The following is a 24959-nucleotide window of genomic DNA, read 5'->3' as shown; positions in this document are numbered from 1 at the left end:
CTCCACAGCCCTGCCTTTTTCACTGCTTTCATGATACATAAGGAAAATGTAGATAGATTTTCTTCTTTATTTCCTATCTCTGAGATGAAACTGAAAAATGAAGCTGTGACACTGATTCTGTACACATTTATATCTCAATTAACACAGAATATATGTACTTAAAATTTGATATGGTAAGTGAAAAATTTTTAACAAAGTTCTACTGCAGTACGAAAGATTATCATATTTCTCAAATTTCAACAAAGCCATACTAAAAAAGGTAACAAATATCAAGTCATATATAATTTTTTTGTAATGGTTCGAAAGCAACTTATGATAAGGAACACAAATTCACTGCAGCAACGACAGATTACCAAATTAGAGGATGGTAATCATATTGGCACTGAACTAACATTTTTAATCACAAGATCCTATCTGTTTTATTATTATGTACCTTCACACACAACTCTTACTGTGTGAACTTTAGTGAAAAGATTATATTCATAATACATGAATGCTTTCTTGTAAGAACCCCACTGCTGTGCTTCCCATATGAAGGCTGGGTTTTGGCTGTGCATGAATATTTCCTGCACAGTCACAGGGAACCATAAAATGAGTTTCTTTATTGGCATGCAAAATGAAAAATGCATCTAAATTAATGACTGCTTTCGGGCAATACATACTCTCATCTAACCTAATCAAATGAGATTATAACAGTACAGATTGCACTACTTCACCATGTGGAAAAATAGCATCCTACATCCTTGATCAAAACACCTTGCCTCTTTCATAATATATCTTTTGCAGATAGAGAGGAGGTTAGCTTACTTTCTGAACACGCATTCCTGATCACCTGCACCATCAAATTACCCCACACAGGGATTTGGGGGGGGGGGGAATCCAAAACAAGAGGAACCCATAAAAATACTGATCCTACTTTTGGGTGAACACTGTGTTAATGTACCACGTGTTATGTGAGCAATTATTGTACTTACGGCTGAGCTCTATGCTTAAGAGTAATGACTTTACAGCTAATAAAAGACTTTTAACCAAATACATTATAACTTCTGAGGGTGGTACTGGCCTGCCATCTATTATTCATCATATAAAGTTCATATTCCAATGCTGCAGTGAGGCTGGGAAAAAAAAAAAAGAAAATGATGGGGGGCAGGTGGCAAAATAAGTTACTGTACCTGAAACAGAGTCTGTGAGGCTGGTCGGGGAGGGTAGGATGTGAGATGCAGACATCCTTCACGTTGCTGGCAATATATTCTACTACCAGCTCCTGAAGACTCCCGGGACTTTCTACCATCCTGTCATAGTCACTGTTGGAAGATCAGATTTTTTTTTTTTTTAACCAATCATTACATGAGGAAATGGAAAATGTGAATGTGTTTAAGTAAGGATGTTAGTTTACTGTGTGAAGTGCTTGAAAGAGTACAACAAGGAAGAAAGGTTGCTGGTTCTTTGAAAGCAGTGATAAGAAACAGGGAAGTGAGCATGGAAGTGAAAAAGTTTTTGCATGACAGTGTTGTGATACCAACTCTAACATATGGAAGAGAAGCTTGGACCTTGTTGGAGGGACACACGTCATGAGTGACAGCAGTGGAAATGAGATAAATGAAAGGAGCATGTGGAATCACATGGAGACACAGATTGACATATGAGTTAGTGAATGGGCGTTGTGGTGTGGATGTGGATGCAATAGGAAGCGTCAGGAGAAACAAACTGAGGTGGTTTGGCCATGTGGAGAGGATGGAGAGCGAGAGACTGGTGAGGAGAATGCATGCGAGTGAGGTGGAGGGGGGGAGAGGGGAGGAAAGGCCAAGGATGAGACGAAGCGATGAAGTGGAGAGGTATATGAGAGAGAGGGGTGTGGGCTGGGAGCAGGGCAGTGAAATGGCGGGGAACAGCGTGACATGGAGGCGATTTGTTTGTGGCCACCCCTTATGGGATTACAGCGTCTGACAACAGATATTCTAGATAAATTAGATGCTCAGCTAGTAGTAATGGCAATTCATCCAGCACATATGACAGACATTGAGGTCAAATTAATACAAATCACAAAGACCAACAAAAAAACGATGATCAGTGCTTTTAGGCGACCATGGAATTTTGAAAATTCCTTTTTTTGAAGTTTACACCTCTACTGATATACTAAATTCTTCCAATATAAATGCAGATGGGAGACATGGAAGGTGTGGGTAGGATATTTACAGAAGAAATATGTGCAGCATGTGATGTGGTGTGTGGAAGGAAGAGAAGACGGAGGGGGGTGCAAGGAACAGCGTGGTGGACTGAAGAGGTGAGACAGGCTGTGGCACAAAAGAAGAAAGCATACAATGAATGGAAGAGAAATAGGGGTGTGGAAGAAGCTGAGAAGCGGATGAGAGAGTTATATGTAGAAAGAAAGAGAGAGGTGAAAAGATTAGTAAGAGAGAGTAAGAAGAGAGTGGATGAGGAATTTGGAAGGAATTTGAGTGTAAAGTGGAGGGACTGTAAGAAAATGTTCTGGAAAGAGGTGAAAAGAGTAAGACAGGGTGGAAGTGAAGTTAGCAGGGGAGTGAAAGATAAAAATGGTAGATTACTAGTGAAGAAGGGAGAAAAAGTGAGCAGATGGAGAGAACACTTTAAGGAATTGTTGAACATAGAGGATGGAAGTAATGCGAGTATAAGTGACTGGGGAATGGCTGGGAGAAGGAGGGAGGTGAGAAGACAGGAAGAAATCAGTAGGATAGAAGTTGTGGAAGCAATGAAGAAAGTTAAATTGGGGAAAGCCCCAGGAATTGATGGAGTGTGTGGTGAAATGCTGAAGCATGGGGGAGAGATAGTAGTAGAATGGATGTGGAAGATGTGCAGATTGGCCTGGGAGGAAGGAAGAGTCCCGGAGGATTGGAAGTCAGGTATAATTATTCCCTTGTACAAAGGAAAAGGGGAAAAAGAAGTGTGTGGTAATCACAGGGGCATTTGTCTTCTTAGTATAATAGGAAAAGTGTATGGTAGGATACTTATTGACAGTTAGAGAAAGAACAGAGAAATTAGTTTGAGAAGAATAGGGAGGCTTTAGGAAGGGAAGAGGTTGTGTAGATCAGATATTCATTCTTAGATCTTTAATGGAAAAGTTTCTAGAGAAGGGAAAGAAGTTGTATGCGGCTTTCATGAATTTGGAGAAAACATATGACAGGGTGGATAGACAAGGATTGTGGAAAGTATTAAGAATATATGGAGTAGATGGGAAGTTGTTGAATGCTGTGAAGAGTATGTACGATGGTGCGAAGGCTGCAGTGCGTGTGGATGGTGAACTAATTGAATTTTCTTTGAAAGTTGGGTTGAAACAGGGATGTGTCATGTCTCCATGGTTGTTCAATCTGTACATGGATGGGGTAATAAAAGAGGTACAAGGTAGGGTAGTGGATGTTGGAGTGGCCCTGGTGAGAGAGGATAGTGTTTGGAAACTCCCTGTACTGTTGTTTGCAGATGATACTGTGCTGTTGAGTGAAGACGAAGGGGAGTTGCAAGGCTTGGTGGATGAGTTTGGGAGAGTGTGTAAGAAACGGAATCTAAAGGTGAATGTAGGGAAGAGTAAAGTGATGGTCTTTGAGAGAGGTGGAGTCAGTGAATGTACAGCGAGGTTGGATGGTGAGGAATTGGAAAATGTGAGTACGTTTAAGTACTTGGGTAGTGTGATGAGTAAAGATGGAGGTTTGGAGAGTGAAGTGCATGAAAGGGTACAGCAGGGAAGAAAGGTTGCTGGTTCTTTGAAAGCAGTGATAAGAAACAGGGAAGTGAGCATGGAAGTGAAGACGTTACTACATGACAGTATTGTGATACCAACTCTAACGTATGGAAGTGAAGCTTGGATGTTGTTGGAAGGATACAAGTCAAGAGTGAGAGCAGTGGAAATGAGTTATTTAAGAGGAGCCTAGGGAGTCACATGGAGAGACAGGCTGACGAATGAGGATATAAAGGAGCATTGTGGTGTGGATGTGAATGTGATAGGAAGCGTTATGAGGAACACACTGAGGTGGTTTGGCCATGTGGAGAGGATGGAGGGTGAAAGACTGATGAAGAGAGTGTATGTGAGTGAGGTGGAGGGGGGAAGAGGGAGGGGGAGGCCGAGGATGAGATGGAGGCATGGGGTGGAGAGGTATATGAGAGAGGGGGGTGTGAGTTGGGAGCAGGGCAGTGAAATGGAGGGGGACAGGGCGACTTGGAGGCGATTTGTTTGTGGCCACCCCAAACGGGATTGAGGCGTCTGGCAATAGATAGATAGAACTGTAGGGCCTTATCCTTTAATATGACCCTGACCTGGAGATGGGACGAGAAGGGCAGGCAGGAAGCAGCCACAGCTGGCAGGCTTGGAAGTACAGTGCATGCTAACCAATCAGACTGAAGCATCAGTAGGGATGTGGTACACAAACCAATGAATGATCACAAATAAGGGTCATGCAATATCATGCTCAGCCATAGCCAATGTCAGTGTTCACTTTGAGCCACATGATATAGCATGTCCTCATTTTACTACTGGAATGAGTTTTTGAAAATCATACAACAAACGATCATACCGGTACAGTATAACAAATTTATTGTTGTAGCGATTGTAATTGTTTGAAAAATGAACATATAATGAGAAAAATACCTAGAACAGAAAAAGGTCCTAAATTCTTATTGATTACTGTACCAGCATACAGGCATACCCCAGTTTAACGATGCAATTGGTTAAGTAAAAACCTATCGCTAGGCGGGGTATCGTATCTCAGGGCAGATTTAACATGTGCAGTACAGGGATGCATTTTTGAGTTTTGGGTTTCCCCTTCAACCAAATCCTAAACCCACCCAAATGAGTCCAAAAACAACTTTCTTGCTAACCTAAACCCCCAGATAGCTTTGAAAGAAGCTAAACTAAGCCTAAAAGCAGTTTATAACTCATCTAAACCTAAAAATAAAATCTGAAAATCATCAAAAATAAATCTGGAAAAAAAATCAAACTTTGTAAACTGTAGCCCAAAATGACAATTTTTACTCCACCTACGAGTAACACACATTAATCTAAGTCTAAAAACAGTTTATAAATCAACCTAAAAACAAAATTTAAGTCTAACATACACTATCAAAAAAAAAAAAAAAAAAAATCGTTATACCGGGGCTTGGCCAACGTTTGGCGGGGGAGGGTGGTATTTCTACCACCATCGCTATGCCGGGGTATTGCACCTGGGGGTATCGCATCTTGGGGTATGCCTGTACTGTATAAGTAAATTTTTTTTACTTATTTATTTATTTAATTTTTTTAATGTGCGACTCTCGGCATAGGCTTCACAGCCTGCTCCCAAGTCCAGCAGTCCTCCTACATACCATACACCTCCACACGTCACCACTTCGGTGCTAACACTCACCGTCCATTTTGAATACAGGCTAGGGGTGCTTGATAAAGGACTGGTGTATTGGTGTTCGTTTGTTCATTATTCAAGGCTCCTAGATGCTTACATGTGTCGGCCTTGGTCACCTAATGGTGGCTATCCATGCTGCTCGATCTCTGGCAGCCTCCCTATTCAGTTCCTTATACCTGAGATCGCACTCAATGACCTTGTCCGAGGTCTTTTTCGGTCTACCTCTCGCAACCCTACCCCTACCATTAACACTTCTCACTTTCTGCACCTAATTATTATCCTCCGTCCTTTCCACATGCCCAAATCATCTCAACCTACCTCTCCTCATCACAACACCAATACACTCCAGTCCCATCCTACCCCCCAACTCTTCCACTGTAAACCTAGCCCCCCGCAGGTCTCACACTCAGGTACACACTGCACGTCCACCTAATCATTGTCATATCTGTCCGTTAGAGCATGTGAATAGCCTCTTTCTTCATTACCAAAGTCTCACTACCACACAGCATTACACTCCTAACACATGGTGTATACAAAGATCCCTTGGCGGAGGTATTTTGTATGACATGTTGGCGGGTCTTCTGGCAGATCAGTAAAGTCTGCTGTATGAAATTCAAATCCTTAAACAATTTCCTGCCCCAGTGGGAATTTGAACTTGCATCCACTAGGACTGCAGGCCACCTCTCTACCAATTTCGCCACCGCCTCCCCCTAAGCAATCGTGCAACAAGGACGTAAATACAGTAGTCCCTATACTATCCGGATGCCCACTATCCGGACTCCCCACTTACCGGACATTGTGGGCCCGGGCCTTCGGAACCCAAAAATGGCTAAACAATGAAATAAATCCCCCCAAAATCTGAATTGTTTCCCACCCATAACTTGAAATTGGCGTGCGGCGCTGAACAGCTGTGTTTACCACGGCCCCTTCACCCCTTCCTTCCTCCCCTCTCACCAATTACCGCCTTACCACCGTCATGAGTGGATGTTCATCACAATGGATGCCACACGTGCTCATTTTTGTGAATACAGATACACTGCAATACCTCACCACCACGCCACATGCGAATTTACAGTGTTAAGAAATTAGAATTTAGAGTGCAAAGTGGCAGCTGAAACTGGCATGGCACAATTAAGAACAGAATGTGCAGTGTTAAACAATTATAACTCACACTGCAATGAATTAAGTGAAGCACAACACTGGATTACTGTACGTGCTTCAAGAGCATATTCACCACTGCCAGAGCCTTAGAGGCGGCGGCCACAGACGTGCTGTAAGTACCAATTCCTCATTCTTTGGTTCCTTTTCATTTATTTCATGCTTTATGTCCATTATTAGAGTGAATAGGGTCTTAAATAGGTGCTATGCATGTCCGGTGGGGGAGTTATTTAGGTGGCTTTCAAAGTTAGGCTGGATTCGAGTCCATAAGTACCAGTCCAGGAGGCAGGGGCTCACTATCCGGATGGACCCACTTTCCGGACATGCCTTAGGCTGTATTACATCGGACAGTGGAGAGGTTACTGTACGTCATGACGAGTCTGTGCCAGTACAGATTTGAATTTAATAAAAAAAAAAAAATGGGTAGTGTCTGCAATGGCTGCACTTAAAATAGCTGGGCTTTTGTGGAGAAATTTTACGAGGAACATAATGCAGTTCATGAAGTTTTCAGATCACAGTGTGCTGACTCTAATAAACACCATGGAAACAGTCTTTAGCATCAAAACAAAAAGTCATGATTTATGTATTTTCTGAGGGTAGATACGCATGGGAGGAAGCAGTTAAAAATTATCAGGAGGGAGGTTCTCAAACAAGCATAGCCCCTACAATTATACAAAGAGCAAGGCAGTTCAACCATCAGGGGGAGTCTGGGGCAGTTGGGTTAACAATAGTTTTTTGTTTTATTCCATCAATTCTTACCCTTATTTCTACAGCAAATAACATGTTTCAGCCGTGCTCCCTCACCCAATACCCTAAATTCCCCATTCTCATCGGATGGGGGGAGGAGGCATAACTTGGATCAGTTATACTGACAATAATAATGGTCAAAGTTGACTGAATCACAACAAACAATGCCAGAGAGAACATATTGTCATATTAAAAATCCATGGGTCTCCAACAACAAACTAACCCAGAAAACCATATTGTCCAACAGCAAAATCAATGGCTGTGATAAAGTATATATGCTTCACTCCAACAAAGATTGCTTTGTGACAAGCCATTATTTTCTAGTACAGCCTACACAAAGTCTAGCAATCAAACAAACTAGGATGAGAACTGCAAAATTATATCTATTGACCTAAACAATGTCTCCAATCCTGCACTTTCAGAACCACACACACACACACACACAAACGAAAAACAATAACTTTCCACACATGGGCTTACATTCTTCCGTTTCCGTGGGGTAAGAATCTAGCTCAGGGCAAGTATAGACTGGATGGCTGAACAAACCTTCCAATAAACAATCTTAACACACTTGTAAATGCCTATATTTAGGCTTCGCAGCAAAAATTCACGAAAAATTACAAGCTCTCCATTACCTAACTGAGTGCCATATGGATCTCCAAGAGAATGCAGGGACAAATTTTCATCTTCAACTAATAATAGTCCATACGTCGAACTTACGAAATCCCCTTGAATAAATTAGGAAAAATATAAAATAACTCACAGAGGACCAGCGCTAAGACCCACTTTAGGAGTTTGTGAGGAGTATAGATATCTGACCCCTCGTGGCTATACGGAGGTTTGTTTTGACAGATTTAAAGAGTTCGAACACTTTAAATTAGCCCTTGAACACTTTAAACTACTCTTAAGTCTGACAATGAAAATCTACATCCACTTGGAACAGCTGTAATCCTTTATTGAATAGTGGAACAGCATTGCAAGTCTGTGTTAATCTGCAATGCTGTAAAGCCATTTATGTCTAATATGCTAAAGTATGTGTAAGGGTAATAGGTAAATAGTTTTAATATACAGTATATGAGCATAAAAAGGCACTTTACAAGAACAGCCAAAACAAAGGATTGTTCATACTATATATATATTTTTAATATTTTAAATAATGTGCGACGACGTATACAGTATGGTAAAATCTAAGCACTCCAATGTGATGTAGGATTTTTTTTTTTTTTATGTCCGTTTATACCAGTTTATCTACGAATTCCTAACTCCATCAGGAAACTGAACACGTGCAGTACATGCAAAGTTGGTTAGGCTATATGACGAAATACTGGTTGCCTAAACTAAAGCAGAAAATAATTATAAGTAAACTTATCCCAATCGTTGTAGCATTCAGGCCTAAATACTGTCTGACAAGAAGGGGCTCACGAAACATGAATAACTTTAAAGTACAGGCACTGAAATACCCAACCGACGGAGCGACCACGAAACCACTACCCCTAGGTAGTGTTTATGAATCGATTCCAAAGACACGGTCCCAGCTGAGAGCAGTTCTCAGGACTTTCCTAGGAACGTTTTTGAATAGGGGCCCAGGAGGACATGGGGAGGTGATACTCCTCCCCAAGAGGAGGCCACGGGGAGGCTTACAGGTGTCCCCGCGCTACACCGGCTCATACCCCCAGCTACCTTATGTCCCTCTTTCACTCAGCCTGAGCCACGGGAAGTGCATCGACGAGGTGCATTACCCTCTGACGGGGATAGCGCTCACCAGACTCTGGCTGGGACTTGTCATAAAACAGTCCCAAGTAGGCCCTTGGTAGCAGAGTCCACCGGACCTGCCTCCAAAAGAGGAAGAGCGACCTCTGGTGCTCGTAGACCTCCAGTACTTTTCCCCACAGGCTCATACCCCCAGCTACCTTATGTCTCTCTTCCACTCAGCCTGACCCACGGGAAGTGCATCGACGAGGTGCATTACCCTCTGACGGGGATAGCGCTCACCAGACTCGGGCTGGGACTTGTCATAAGACAGTCTCAAGTAGGCCCTTGGTAGCAGAGTCCACCGGACCTGCCTCCAAAAGAGGAAGAGCGACCTCTGGTGCTCTTAGACCTACAGTACTTTTCCCTAGGGGAGCAGTGGCACAGTAGTATTCACCGGATCTACTGTAGAAGGAGCGTCTACCGGATCACCTTCTTCTGCCACCCACCTTCGGGTGCAGGCATCTCGGACCATCAGCCAGACGACCTTTGCCTGCAGTCCCCAGGAGGGTGGCGGGCCTGTGGTAAAGTCCACTGGACCTGCCACCGGGGGAGAGACCACCGGTCGTCCCCCAGCTGCACTTTTCCCCCAGCAGCAAGAGGGCGGTAGAGTCCATCGGACCCATCGCAGAAGCCAGAAAGTCTGCCGAACTTTCTCCTCCTACTGTCCCCCGACAATGTCCCCCGGACCTGTTGACTCGGAGGAGTGTCCCCTGGATCTCCTTCATCCACTACCCTGGAAGGGAACCTGGGTAGCGTCCTTCGGACCTGCCAGGCAGAAGGAGTGTCCCCCTGACCTCCTTCCTCTGCCCTAGAGTGGAGTTCTGGTAGGGTCCATCAGTCCTGCCAGGTTGAGGGACAGACCACCGGTCGTCCCTCTTCCACTAACCAGGAGGCTCCTTACAAGGGCGCAGTCTCTGGCTCAGCCTGCTCCTCCAGAGGCCGAGCGAGATGCCCCTCCTGCTCCCCTCCTCTACAAAGAGTGGAGACTGTTCCCCAACAGGGCCCCCGTCGGAGAGTACCTGGAGCGGACTCATTATGAGCCTGCGTGTTCTGTCCCTGCAGCTCAGCCTTCAACACCCCCAGCAGCTGACGGACTTCCCAAGGGTGAGTGACCGCAGTCAACCCCTGACAGCCTTCCCCTCCCGGTGAGATCGCAGCCCTTGGACCTTGAGGGACCTCCCGCAGCCAACCCCAGGCCTGGACCAGCCCAGACCCTCCTCCAGGACTCCCACCACGGCCAAGGGCAGGCATCATGCAGGGTGCCTCTTAGCCCTGTTCAGCCCCAGTCCATAGGGCCACCACACTCCCAGGGTCCCTGCCAGGAGAGGGCCGCCCACCACACCGCCCTCCAGCTTACACCAGACTCCTGACCATGCCGCCCGGGACCTGTGGCCCTATCTGAAGCACACCCCTGACGGCGCCCCTCCCACACCGATCTGCCACCTGTGCTTACCTGCGACATAGTCTCTGTGCGCCCCAGCCCCAGCGCCCACCTGTGGTGCCATCAACACTGTGCAACACTCGTGTCCCATCCCTAGTGCTATAGCCCCTATGTGAACCACATTCCTCTGTCCAGAGTGTCGTGCCTCTGTGTAATACTGTGAGCCCCCTTAATATATCATAGATCTTGTGTGTACACATCCCCTGTGCAGTACTTGTACTTGTACTCTGTTGCCCCTGTGTATTACTTGTAACCCAGGAGTATTTATATGAGTTCATTTGCTGCTGGTGAAAAAACTATGTTGTAAGGAGTTACAAAAAGATATAGAATTCTAGATGAACTCTGCAAGTGGAGTCAAATGTGGAAAATGGAAGTCAGTACTAATAAATGTAATGGAAATGAGAGTCAGTGAAAACAGACCAAGGTATGTATATAAGATGAGAGAGGATAAGGAAGGCAAATGAAGAAAAGGACCTTGGTGTGACCATACACTGCATACAAGATAACCCATTGCCAAAGAAACATAAACAGGATTACTGGAGGAACTTACGGACTACTGACCAACATGAGAGTAGCATTAAATTAAATGGATGAAGAGATGCTGAGCGAGTTATTATAGCCGCGGCGCATAAGTCTGAGGTTGTCATTATCTTACCCTGACAAACTACTCGTCAACTGTACTTCCGATTTCGTGTATACTATGATACGCCTGTGATTCGTGTATAATATGTTCGTGTATAATAATATTCGTGCATAATATATTCGTGTATAATAGTATGATTCGTGTATAATATGATACGAAATCGGAAGCACAGTTGACAGGAAGGTTGCCAGGGTACGATAATGACAACCTCAGAGTTGTGCGCCGCGACTATAGTGACCATGATACGACCGAGACTAGAATATGCATCAGTGATTATGGTCACTACACATGATAAAACATACCAGTAAACTAGAAAGAATACAAAGGATAGCTACAAAACTGACAATAAGCTTGAGGGACCTGAAAGAGAGAGAGAGAGAGAGAGAGAGAGAGAGAGAGATTTAACTGTAATGTTTAAAGGAGTAAGAGGACTAGATGTGTGGACAGAGAGGACCTCTGTGAAAGATAATAGAAGAGCAAGAGCACATGAATTTAAGTTGAAGAAGAGTCGATGCCTTAGTGATGTAAAGAAATTTAGTTTTCCAAAAAGAACTATAGACAATTGGAATAATTTGGAGGAGGAGGTGGTGCGAACAAAGAGCATCCATGTGTTTAAATCTAGGTTGGATAATAAATAATTGCAGAAGAGATGGGACAACACGAACTTAGCTCAGATCCTGTATTACACAATTAAGTAAATACAATTAGGTAAACACACACACACACACACACACACACACACACACACACACACCGCTCGCTGGTGCAGTGGTAACGTTCTCGCTTGCCAACTGGTGGACGGGAGTTCGCGCCTCGCTCAGGTTGCGAAAAGTTTCACTGACGAAGTGGGTGGTTACTGTCCCCCTTGAGCAAGGGGACGGGTGTGTGCGTGTGTGAAGGTCACAGCCTTGCCCTTAGATCGGACTATATGAGCTCTCAGCTCCCTTCCGGGAGGGCAAAAAGCTGACGATCACGACCATCAAGTGATCCTGACCGACCCGGTGAATTACACATACATTGTAGAGGAAATATTAAAAAATGCAGACAAACTCATGGAAAAAGAGGAATTTAAAAGTGTATGTATAAAAAAAATGCATAATTCAGGAGGAATGAGGGTTACTAAAGGAAAAGAGGGATGAAGCAAAAACAAAAAATGAAGAGGTCAGAAGGAGAGAGAGTAAATTTCTTTTACAAAATAGTCGAGTTAAAAGTGGGGATGGTACAGTATATAAACAATAGGGACTAATAAAAAGGAAGGTAGTAGATTCATAATATGGCAAATCTATGAACAACATGATTAAGATGATTGTTTTGTTACGCGTTCAGAGGTCAACTTCTTGTCCTCTGGGCGCGAGCGACTGATCTGGGGTTCCCTTTGAGACTAGATCTAGAGCATGCAACTAGAGGAAGAGGGTATAAAAACTCGGGTCAACCAACCTTACACGTATATTGCATTAGAGTCAACACAGTACTTAATACAATATCAACACAACACACTGTACAGATTAAATGCACAATAAGAAAGGAGAACTCTGGTTTGGGCTGCTGGGGACTTTGGCTTATCACAGGTGTCATCCAGGTGTGGGAGGGGTCTCGTCAGGTTTGCCCTCCAGCAGGAGGCACGGGACCACTGCCAGGGGCCAGGTCATCCATAGTGGGCTCTTGGGCAGCGTGGAGGGAGGCCCTTCCCTAGTGGGGCCTCAGTGGGGAGGTCGGCCCTCGGGACTGGGCCGAACAGAGCAAGCAGGCACACTTGTTTGCGCCCGCTCCTGGAGGAGGACTGCTTGCCGATGGGACCGGGGAGGTCACGCCTCGGACTCCCTGGGGCGCCCCTGGGTGACTGAGGGTTGTGGTCTCGCTCGGGTCGAGCCACTGTCGGGGGCTGCCTGCAGCATCCCTTCCTTCGGGAGTCCGACAGTGAGGGGCATCACCAAGGCGCTGGCTGCAGGTCACGGATCCCCAGACTCACCAGGGAGCCTCGCCAGATCTCCAGCTGCAACTCCGCAGGGAAACTGTCTCTGTGGGGAGAGAGAGAAAGGTGTCCCGCTCGGCCTCTGGATGGGTGAGGCAAGAAAGGAACATCCTCCATAAAGGGCGTCACAGGGGTAGCAGATGAGGGATGTATGGTGGCCGATCCCTCCGCGGAGCGGACGATGGCCGTAGCCACAGTTCTACTAACTCCTGGGACAGCAGGTGAAGGGTGTACGGTGGCCGACCCATCCCCGGCACAGACGGTGGCCGTTGCCGCGGTCCTGCTCCCTGTGGAACTGGCAGACAAAGGATAAATGGTGGCTTATCCTTTCCCGGCGCAGATGGTTGCTGTCGCTGCGGTTCTGCCTTTCTCTGGGGTCACAGCCGAGAGACGGACAGTAGCCGATCTCTCCCCAGTGCAGACGGTGACCGTCATTGCGGTGCTGTTCCTAGCGGATGCTGCAGGTGAAGGGCGTAAGGTGGCTGACCCTTCCCCGGCGCGGACGGTGGCTGTCACTGCGGTCCTGCAGGGGGTAGTAGCTGAGAAACGTATGGTGGCCAACTTCTCCCCAGTGCGGATGGTGGCCATCATCGCACGCAGTGCTACCTGGGACTGTATGAAAACAAGTCCCAACCCGATCCTGGCGAGTGCTAGTATGGCTGGAGATTAGTGTACCAGCACGGCGTAACTCTGCTTGGGTCTGCTTGAGGGGAAGAGGGGTACATGATGGTGGGGGACGTGGGAATGTCTGGCCCGGGCCCTCCATGTACTCTACGCTCCTCCCCGTGGTCTCTCCTTGGGGTGGGTGGTTCACCACCCTGTCAGTGGTCCCCCCTAGGGGTGGGTGTTTCTTCACCCTGTCCGTGGCCTCCCCTTAGGGTCCTTAAACTTTGAGGAATACAATATATTAGAAGAGATAGAAATTTGAAAAAAAAAAGAGAAAAAAAAGAGGAGTTATATTAACAAAGACAAATCTACAAGTCAAAGAGATAGAACTACATATACCCTCACATGCAGAATTAATTGCAGTAGCGATTAACACATGTGAAGGGCAAACAGTGGTGGCAAATTTATACCTGCCACCCAAAACACACACTTGGGAAAGAGGCGAATATGAAGACCTGGTAGGAAGTACAATTCAGAGGTTAAGAGCCCTACTACACAGAATGGAAGAGAAATTTGAAAGAATTATATTAACTTGTGATTTTAATACAAATATGAATTGGAATACTTAGTTTAGATGTAAGAAGATATGAATGTTGCTGGGATCAAATCTCCTGGATCTTGTACAGGAGTTTTTCCTAACACAACATGTAAAGGAAAACACCGGAAAAAGAGGACTAGAAGATCCATCATTATTAGATCCTTTATTCACTTGGGATGATAATGATATCGACAACATATCAATTATATCACCCTCCATCAGGCAAAAGCGACCATGCAGTATTAAATTGCAACTTCAGGACAGCATATGATATAGTTAGCAGCACTGAAAATTAAAAAAAGTGCCTAAACCACAAAATGGGCAACTATCATGACCTAAAGAAGTACTTCATAGAAACAGATCGGGAAAAGGAGCTTAAAGGACAAGGTATAAATGTTATATATTGAAAAATCTGTGAATTTTATGGCGCAGGATTAGGCTACAGAATTATATCCCTCAGCACAAAGAAAGAGATAAGGATAAAGAAATGGTTTATTACAGAATGTAAAAAAGCAAAAGAAAAAAAAAAAAGATTTGCTGTGGAATAGATACAGAAGATACAATAGTGAGAGGGCATGTGACAGCTATAAAGGGGCAAGAAATGATAATGCAAGGATAATGATAGAAGCTCAAAGACAGTTTGACGAAGACATTATAAATAAAAGTAGTGATCAACCGAAACTGTTTTACAGCTACATCCAATGCAAAACCAAAGTTATAGATAAAATGCTGTCCATTATGGATGATGGGGTAACCTATATCCAAGAAAAAGATATTTCTGAAGTACTTAACAATAAATTCCAATCAGTTTTCACAGAAGAAAGTAATTTCGAAAGAGATGATAGGGAACATGCATGCAAACACAGATATACGAATATCGGAACTAGAGGTACAGGAAGACTTGAGTAAATTACACTAAGGAAAAACAAATGGTCCTGACGAAATTTCAGATTGGCAGCTACATGAATGGACATAAGAGTTAAGCAGACCAAAGTATTTAATATTCAAGAAACCCTTAAATCAAGGTAAACAACCTGATATTTGGAAGAACGCAAACTTTGTTCCCCTATTCAAAAAATGAAATAGACAAAATCCACTCAGCTACCGACCAGTATCCCTGACCAGTGTTGTAAATAACTAGAAATACTGATAAGAAAAATTTGAGTAAACCATCTAGAAAAATACAATATGATAACAGAAAGACAGTTCGGTTTTAGAAAGGAAAAGTCATGTTACTAATCTATTAAGCTACTATGACTGAGCTGCAAACTACAGAAAGGAGAAGGGTGGGTAGACAGTATCTATTTAGATTTCAAAAAGGCATTTGACAGAATATCGCTCCAAAGACGTTTATGGAAACTGTACCATCAAGGAGGAATCTAAGGTACAGTAATCTGTGCTGTTGGATGCAAGATTTTCTCAGAAAAAGGGAAATGTGAACAGTACTAAGGGGAAATAACCCATCATAGAGGGAAGTAACTAGCGAGGTTCAGCAGCTACGGCTCAGTGCTGGTATCAGTTATGTTTTCAGTATATAGAAATGACATTGACAGCAACATTGGAAATAGAAGCTGTCTAAACATGTTTGCTGATTATGCAAAAATACAAAGGAAAATTACAAACACAGACTCTTCCAGAGAGCTATAAGAAGACTTAAATAAGCTTCATGAATATAGCAATAGATGGCAAATGGAATTCAGTGTGGACAGTTGCCATGTAATTAAGTCTGGTGAAAGTGGAAAAAGACCAAAGACTGGAATTATAAGCTAGGAAGTTCAACCCTACACATATCAGAAAAGGAGAAGGACCTAGGAATGATTATAATAACACACTATCTCCGGCTGACCACGTCAATCAGAGGGTACGGAACATGTATTCACTGTTTGCTAATATGAGAATAGCATTCAGATATAATTATTAATGAAGATATTTGAGAAAGATTATAACATCATTCATCAGACCAACTCTGGAGTATGCATCAGTAGTCTGGAATCCAAATTTCAAAAAAACACGTATATAAGATTGTAAATGTACAAAGGGTCGCTGCAAGATGGGTACCAGGATTAAGGGATATAAGCTATGAAGAAAGACTAGAAAAACTGAACCTACAAACATTACAAGAGAAAAGGAAAAGAAGAGACACGATTATGCTATATAAATGCATCGCAGGGAAAGAGAAACTTGACATAAATGAGTATATAACCTACTGTATGTGGAAGCATCAGCAAGAGGACACTGCAAAAAACTGCATGATAAGGGAGGTGATAAAGTTGTAATAAAATTCAGTTTCCCAGAGAGGACAACTGATCAGTGGAATGCACTACCGAATGAAATAGTGTGTACCAAAACTATTAATAAATTTAAGGATATGTATGATAAAATTGCTTTAATACACGGGACAGTACAAGCTTGACTCATTCTTGTAAAGATACAACTTGGTAAGAACAATTAGATAAGAACACACACACAAAGCTGGTCGATTTCATGGACAGGGATCAAACAGGATGTCTGACATCACATAAAAATGTAACAAAGTATCTTTTTTTCTCTTCAGATTGTGGCCTAAGCCGTACCCCCCTATCAAAAGAGTGGGGATACGCCGTACTTCCTATTAAAATTGTGTATTGTGGGGGGATGGCAAGAATAAGATACACAGTACCTAATTGAACTAAAGAAAGTCACATCTGTATACGTCTTCAGAACAGCTCTAACAACATAAGTCCATGGCTTGCAGGTATTACTGATAACACTTGCTCAAAGTACCCCCTCCAATCCGGTGATGCATTCTTTAGTTTTGCTATCGCTGGGCGTTTGCATTCACCTCAAGATTGAGTTATCGAACTGGAGGCGTTTCGTAAGAATGGCCTCATTAACCTTTTCAGTCCTTCACAATGATAAGACTACAATAAATCGTCTGTAGGTAGCAAGAATAAAAGAAATGCCACCGACCTTAATGGGTTAAATGTTTCAAACTAAAGAACAAGAGCTAACCGTCGAGAAGTGCCGAAACAGACTGAGAAATGTCGAGACTGGCGGAAAAAGTCGAAACAGCTGGAGAAGTATCGATATAGGCGGAAGAGAGTTGAAACTGATGGAGAAGTGTGGAGACAGGCGGAAAAAAGCTGAAACAGATGGAGAAGAGTCAAAGAAGAAGGAAAAGAGTCGAGACAGGCGGAAGAGTTTCGAGACGAGCAGAAGAGTGTGGAAGTAGACGTAGAGGAATCGAGACAGACCGAGAAGCAATGAAAAAAACGAAGAGTCAAAAGAAACCGAGAAGCACCGGAACTGACGGAGGAGGGACGAGGTGAGGAGAGGAAGAGAAAGCGTAAGGAGCTTTAGTCAGCTGATTGCGGTTTGAGAGTGCATTAGTTAATCCCTGAATTATGTGTTGGTGGCTGCTATGGCATGGCCTCGCCTCCCTATTGGTATGCAAATGAGTTTGTAACATTTATTGTCGCTATACTTTAGAAGACCGAATGTGGGCGTGTTAGGTTTTCGTGCAGTGAGATTTTTTGAAGCAGTGTGCGTACATGGCAAGTGTGTAACAAAAAAAAAAATATATATATACATATATGGTTAAAGCGATCATGGTGGACTACCCCTTTCCCATACTTTTTTTTTCTCTCTCACCACCATTAAATCTTCTGCTCAGATACTCTGATGCTGAACGTGCTCTAATTATTATTATTATTTTTTTTAAATCGATGCTCAAGGTGCTTTCTCTTATGATCCTGAATGTTGGAACTAATAATTAGAGGTATGATGAATGTTGGCTATTTTCATTGGATACTTGATCGCTTTTCTCGCCCCTCGCATCCTCGTTTGGATTATGGATAAAATTCATTTGCTCACCCTGTTGTCATTAAATTTTATAGGAGACCCACTTCGTCACAAAGCTGTTCGTTTGTTGACAATATTTTGGCTGTTATGTCCCCAAGTCATTAGCACAAAAGTAATATGTACACCCCTTCAAAACCATCCGCCCCTTAAGGTACGGTGGTGAAAATGAGCGGCTTCCGCGGACACACATGAGTCTATAAATGTGCTTTAAAACTTATACCACAGCGTTTAATTCTTTTTGCAATTTTGAGTTCTAATAGTTACAAAGATATCTGCAGTTGTGATTACAGGAAACCCCATATATTACAATGCTTCGTTCATGCTTCAGAATGATAACTCGCTATAATGGGGCAGATACTTTTTTGGAAGGGTATACTGTATAGTAAAAATATTTGATACCTTCTTTGTTTGGGACGATTGGGATGTATTTTGTTACTGTATGTAGAGGAAGTGAAGCTTGGACCTTGCTGGAGGGACACAAGTCAAGAGTGTGAGCAGTGTAAATGAGTTGCGTGAGAGGAGCACATGGAATCACATGGAGAGACAGACTGACAACTGAGGAAGTGAAAGTGTTGTGGTGTAGATGTAGATGTGATCGAAAGCGTTAAGAGAAATACATTGAGGTGGTTTGGCCATATGAAGTGCACGGAAAGCGAGAGACTGGCGAAGAGAGTGTATGTGATTGAGGTGGAGGGGAGGGAGAGGGAGGCCAAGGAAGAGATGGAGGGATGAAGTGGAGAGATATGAGAGGGGGGGGGGGTGAGCTGGGAGCAGGGTGGTAAAATGACGGGGGACAGGGCGAAATGGAAGAGATGTTTGAGGCCATCCCCTACGGGATTAAGACGTCTGGCAATAGATTGGTAGATAGAAATTAGAGGGTAACAGTAGTTTGCAGTCACCATTCAAGGGAGTTTGACTTTCATCAAGTATTCAGTGCCGTGAGCATCGGTGACTAGCCAGTGGATAGTTTACCATTTACCCAAAAAAAATATTAAAATTGTTAATGCTGTAATTCAAACTGTACTGTGGATTAAAAATTGGAAATCTAAGCCTAAACCTAACTACACTCTATCGCATAGATACCCTAACAAAATGTCCACTGTGATACTCTTGCTATCACTGAAGAACCCGAGGGGCTCGTCGTGATGAGGACTTCTAGTTGTGCTCCGCAGCTAACAAGGTAGATGCCTATCCATGTAGTAAGGGTACTAAGATGTAGAAAACCGTTTATTTGCCTCTAATTCGTTATAGCCATCTTCATTCCATATTGTTTTTGGTAAGTCATGGGTCCTAACAAACGAGCGAATTGGGGAGGGGAGGAGGGTCAAAACATAATGTCTGAAATGTCATTTAATGACTGGTCACGAAACGGGATGTGGTGGCGGAACGGGCGCACCCCGGTTGCAGCATCAAAATTACATTACTCGTACATTTTTTCTTTTGCTTGCAGGTGGCGGGGAGCGGTGTGGAAGGAATGCCTAGGTCTTTTGGTCAGTACTTTAATTATACAGATTATTAATCTTTGCAGATAGCTAATGGATCTGTTTGCAGTCTCGCCAGTTTAAAATTTATTCATCTCTAACGTTAACGAATTATTTAACGGCAACAAAATCTCTACGCTGTTTGTACTGTAGCATATAGCCTAAAGTAAGGAGGAGTAACTGATCTAAGGTCTGTTTGAATTTAATGACAATACTTGCAATCAGGACAGTAAATCTGGGCATTACAGAATTTTAATGGTTGATACTTGGCATATGCAACGTAGTGAAGCTCTCGAATACTGCAGACCATGTAATGGTTAAGTGATTTATTACAATGGAAAGTAGCACTAATGTACTTTACTGTGGCATGCAGGTTACGGTGGAGGTGGTGGTCACTACATCGCCCCCCACAGAATCTTCAGGGATGAGTGTATGAGTCCACTCCTGACGTGTGTACCAGAGGACGATTGCGTCACAAAAACGCAGGGTTGGTTAAAGTTTTCAGTATTTTTAGTTATCGTTGAAGGTTTTATTTACAGCCCTTAAGTTAGCCTATTAACCTCATCTTCGACGACTTTTGTTTTTAGTCGTGGTATATCAATGGATTCGTTCAGCTTGGTTTTGGTAAGGGTTTTGGACAAGTGGGATTACACCCCAACTGCGTATCAGTTGTCACTGAATTGTTACATATTTTGCTGTTATTCAGATTATTTGGTAGAACTTCTCTTTTGTATGTAATTGTACTTTACGTAAGATTACTAAGCTAGGAAGCTGGGAATGGTGAGTATGAATCGCTAGGTTGAAACTAGTGTCACTAGTTCGTGACTCTGCTTCAGATAGAGCCGAGCCAACGAACTTCAAAAAGATGAGAGACAGTGAAGAGAACGTGTGAGGAGAGCTTCGCTCATGGACCTTCAGTATATTTTATTTCGACCATTTCACATTTAAGTATGGTGTGCAGTGATTTTAGCATTACGTACTTACGAAATGTCTTGCGTAAGAATGTTTTTTTTTTTTTTTACTTATGCATGTGTTATAGTGCAGAAGTATAGTAATACTGTAGATTTCATTGTCAGGTTTTCAATGTCTTCTTTCTCCCTTGCCTTGATATCCCGATTGTCTTGTGAACTCTAAAAGTTCCGGATGTACGTGAAGGGTGTAACGGAGTTAGATGGTAATTATTCAGCTTCATCATTAGTGGGGTTGGTGAGGATTAGTGCCCCTTCCTGTAAAATAATTAACTCTAAGCCCTTGGCCACCGCGTTTGGGATACATGGCGTCTGGCAATGAATGAATGAATGAATCGTTAGGATAGCCTAAGAGTACTACTATCGTGGCAGCAAGAGAATAAAAATCCTCACTTATAAGGGATCAGTTACTTACTATACTGGGAATTATCAGAGTTCAGTTAATCTATCCATTCGTCGGTCTTGTCACTTAGACACAAATACTGCATGATGCACAAAACTTCCCGGGTAAAATAGAAAAGTGGGTTGTCATTGCTGAAATCGGTATTGCCAGGGTATCTGTATTAATGGGTAGTAGATTTTGCATAACGGCAAGTTACGGGTACAGGGGGACGGTGGCACGGACTAAAACCCTAATCTTGATATTAGGAACCCGCTCAGGGCTCCTTAAGGGAAGTATAGTATCTAGGGTCGGGGTCGTGTTGGGATAAAGGATTGGGGAAAAAATTATCGGTTACCGGATTTAAAGGGTCAAGAAATCAACGAGTTACGAGCAATTGAAATCAGAAAGCATTGAAATGTCACCTTACAACTCGAGGATGCCCAGAGTATATTGACTATTTACTTACCAGGTTTCGTGCGTTTAGAAGAAACTGTCTGGCCTGTGGCAGTCTTTTGATGATTTTCAACATACTGCACTTAGCGCGTGTTATGTGTCACGTGCACCTCCTGGGTGTGATGAAACGCGTCGAAAACAAATGTTATAGAATTGGTCTATCATATGGTGCAAACCACGCAGTGATCGGCCTTGTGATTGCCGAGATATAAGCTTCTCAAAAACGTTACGGGCGGGCCGGGCCGAGGTAAGCCGCTCATATGTGAGAAAATGCCACCACCTGACGAGAGACGCCCGAGGGCTTTGCCCTCGCTCATAACTATATGCTATGGCAGATTAAGCATGGATTATTCAGGATGTGAATAGCTGGTGGTTGTAGTGTTCAGGTTGTGGCCGTCTCTGACAGAATGTAGGTGCAGCGCGTATAAATGTCATATACGTCAACATGCGCCTACTGATATAGAGGATGGTTTTGTCAATACGTGCCTAATAACTTTTTTTTTTTTTTTAATCAGAGCTTGACAGGATTGTCAGATAGGCTTCAAACGAGATAGCTGGGATTTGCTCTAACATATTTGACGGTGGAAGAAGTGAAAACTCCATAGGCTCTTCAAATCTTAAAAAATTAGATCAGAACATTCTTCAGAGAGGTTTAGATTTTTTTTTTTTTTTGTCAGATTCTTAAAGTAACTAAGGCATAAGATGGCATGCTTATAAACAGACTCCAGAGAAATTCACATTGGTTAGTCATATGATTCAATCTGTCATGAGATCCAGGATGGTAGGTTGACTACCGCAGACGGCAGAATAGGATTTCTCCTTCTCGCATGTGGTTAATTCACCACACATTTGGCTGCTGTTCCGTGAAAACCCAAAGTCAGGATTATCGTACATAAATACCATTACTGATTTCCTCAAAATGTGACGGAAAAAAACAAGTGATGTGCCAACCTCCCACTCAGTGGTAGGTAGGTGGATAGATAGCCTACATGACTTGTGGGCAAACTGTTGTGAAATTATTATTCGGAGGAATTACGATGAGTCACCTGAGGGGAATATTTGGAAGACTGCCTCAACTTAAGGTATTAAACGCACTCTTCTCCCCCCTCCCCATCTGCACTGTGGTGCAGGAGGGAACCTCGAGGGTTGGCGGTGCCCGCCGAACTGGTCTGAGCGAGATAGCGTGTGTATCCTGTCGCCTGACCCGAAGAAGGTCGGGGTGCGTACTCAACCACAGATGACTGAGTACTGCACGGCACTTGGAGCTGAACCTTTCATCTTCCAGAGCTCTGAGGTCAGTGTTAAGTTTAGTCAGTTATGTATTTAACGCTTTGGAGAGGTTATGTTTTAGGTAACGACCATGGAAAAGTGTACAATTTCAGGGTCTGCTGGTACTCGATAAGATCGTATAAGGAAGGAATTTTGTGCCTTGCACTGAAATTTTGGAGAATCACTTTACTAAAACATTTATGGAAATTGCTGAAGTAACAGTAAATGCTTATGGACCACGAGAATGGCTTAAAATGGCCAATAAGATTCCTTTAGAGCTCTGCAGTTTCGTGAACTTCACTGAAATTGATTTTCGGATTTCCTTAAATGCTTAAGTTCGTATGTTTAAATTTATCTCAAAATGGGATGCAAAAACAAATTTATTACTGTCTCTTATGGAACGCCTATGGTTATTAGGTATGGTCAGCCTGCATCCCATACTGCAGAATGCAGTCAGCAACCATATATGAAGGCCAAATACGTTCCATCCTTGTCATGTACTGTACTTGTATCAAAGCTGGGGGCCTGCTTGTTTCTTGATTTCAGGTTTAAGCATACGATCCTTGGTCATGAAACCTGTATAAATGGTGAGGTAATTCACAAAGGCTAATTAACGAAAGGAAGCACTTGGATAATATTCCATGGAAATGGTGACTCTTCAAATTACAATGTTGCTGGTGCTCTCATTTTTATCTCCATTTTTAATATTCCTTGTTGCCTCTCCGAACTAGCACTTAAATGGCTTTTTGGACAGGAGATGCAAGACTTCCTAGAATTCGGAATAAAGAACAAAAAAGACGAACGTTACTACAAGTCGTACTGGCTGGACGCTCGCTGGGACGACGATGACGACCGCTGGGAGTGGCTGTCAAACGGAGAGAAAATTGAGTGGGGAAAGTGAGTAGAAAAGGAATCTCGTCGGCGTAGGCTACTCCTTAGCATCTATTTCTTTCCTGCTTACTTTAGAATATGGCACGTTAAAATTATAGCTATATCCACACTTCGTGTATATACAGCGAACTGGAACTGGAAGCCTATAGGATAAAATAGGTGCAAATAAGCTCCGTGCTGACTGGAATACAGGAGAAAATAGTATAGAATTGACTTCGAAGTTTCTTCGCTGAGGTTTTCTTTGGCTTTTAGCAGCATTAGAATTTAGCCAGAATAGCGCTAAACTGGGTTAATGATTTGAGCCATCGGAGGAAAAGCGAATATTTTGGCCGAAATTAGGTCAAAGGTATAGGTCAAAAGTAGAGATGCTGCCTTGGAGGTATGTAGGCTACTTGCAGCGCCATATGTGAAGCAGTCTCAAGTTAGAGAAATGAAGGTGGAAGGATATAAAGGAGTAACTTTGACATCTAACACAACTAGCCATCAGTAAGTGTTGTAAATCTCATACAGTACATTTTGAGACTTTTAATCTTGCCTGTACGCGGAGATGGGAGTGACCGCAGATGCAATAAGGGTTTAAGGAAAGTTTCCGTTGAAAAATAAAGGTAGAACCAGATATTAGATATCAGGGTTTCGTGGCAGGATCAGTTATTGTTGCGGTGTAAAAAATAAAAAAATAAAATGCGCGTCCAGGGACTGCCATTCTCTCCTTTTCGCGTAATCATTGTTAAAGTTTGAACAATTATCTTTTGAATCAGTTGACAAGCACTAAATGGTGAAAAGATTTTGGTGCAGACTGATCAGAAGTAAAGGTCAAAGGTCAAGGTCAAAGTTCAGATTCTTGGTGGACTTTGAATCATATCGGGTAATATAATGTGGGGATGTAAACTGATTAAATTTCGTTACCTGACCTAGGTTACGGGTTAAGGTCAAAGTTTGGCCGTGACGTCGATGTGCTCTGACCATTTTTTCTAGTTTCATTATTTACTTTTTCCATAATTTTCCCTTGTTCTTGTTATCTCCCATCGTTCACACAGACTGCTTCGCGGCAACTGCTCCAAGGATAACCAAGAGGTGGTGGGCAAGGAGGACGGGTGCTTGGGTATGTCACTGGACCAGGCCAGTGGATGCATCAGGATAAGGAAGATCACCTGTCTACTCGAACTGCCTTTCTTTTGCAAAATGGGTTTGTGGAAGCATAGCATATTATACATAAATTTTACTCTGTACAATGTCAAAGTACTGTTAATTTTAGACAATGCCTATTTTCAGATTAGCAGGATTAATGTTCTAAATGGTGAAACGGTTGCTTCATAAGTGAGGTCTAGTTATGTAAAGGGAGGTAACTAGGATGGAATCTGTGCCCTGTTGTGGTATTGGTGTACTTCCATT

General features: G+C 43.2%; 2 protein-coding genes across 2 annotated transcripts in view; one reads left to right on the top strand and one right to left on the bottom strand.

Annotated features, from left to right (window-relative positions):
• The window catches only part of LOC145402259 (protein zyg-11 homolog B-like), a 47112-nt gene extending 39069 nt beyond the window's left edge, over positions 1–8043 (bottom strand). Inside the window, exons 1-2 of the mRNA XM_080274385.1 lie at positions 8035–8043; positions 1173–1304 (exon numbers count right to left, since the gene is read on the bottom strand). Coding sequence (XP_080130511.1) covers positions 1173–1291 — 119 coding nt within the window. The 5' untranslated portion in view covers positions 1292–1304; positions 8035–8043. The remainder of the gene's footprint in view (positions 1–1172; positions 1305–8034) is intronic.
• Positions 8044–13419: 5376 nt separating this feature from the next.
• Positions 13420–24959, top strand: part of LOC145402253 (uncharacterized) — a 31088-nt gene continuing 19548 nt past the window's right edge. Inside the window, exons 1-5 of the mRNA XM_080274377.1 lie at positions 13420–13732; positions 19978–20091; positions 22538–22701; positions 23431–23573; positions 24605–24753. Of these exons, the coding sequence (XP_080130503.1) occupies positions 13420–13732; positions 19978–20091; positions 22538–22701; positions 23431–23573; positions 24605–24753 (883 nt within the window). The remainder of the gene's footprint in view (positions 13733–19977; positions 20092–22537; positions 22702–23430; positions 23574–24604; positions 24754–24959) is intronic.

This window comes from Coenobita brevimanus, chromosome 57, assembly GCF_032717465.1.
Source record: "Coenobita brevimanus isolate Jiangsu-jjx chromosome 57, ASM3271746v2, whole genome shotgun sequence".
NCBI classification, from domain to species: domain Eukaryota; kingdom Metazoa; phylum Arthropoda; class Malacostraca; order Decapoda; family Coenobitidae; genus Coenobita; species Coenobita brevimanus.
The sequence above is the reverse complement of the archived record's forward strand: the minus strand, read 5'-3'. Positions and strand labels throughout refer to the sequence as shown.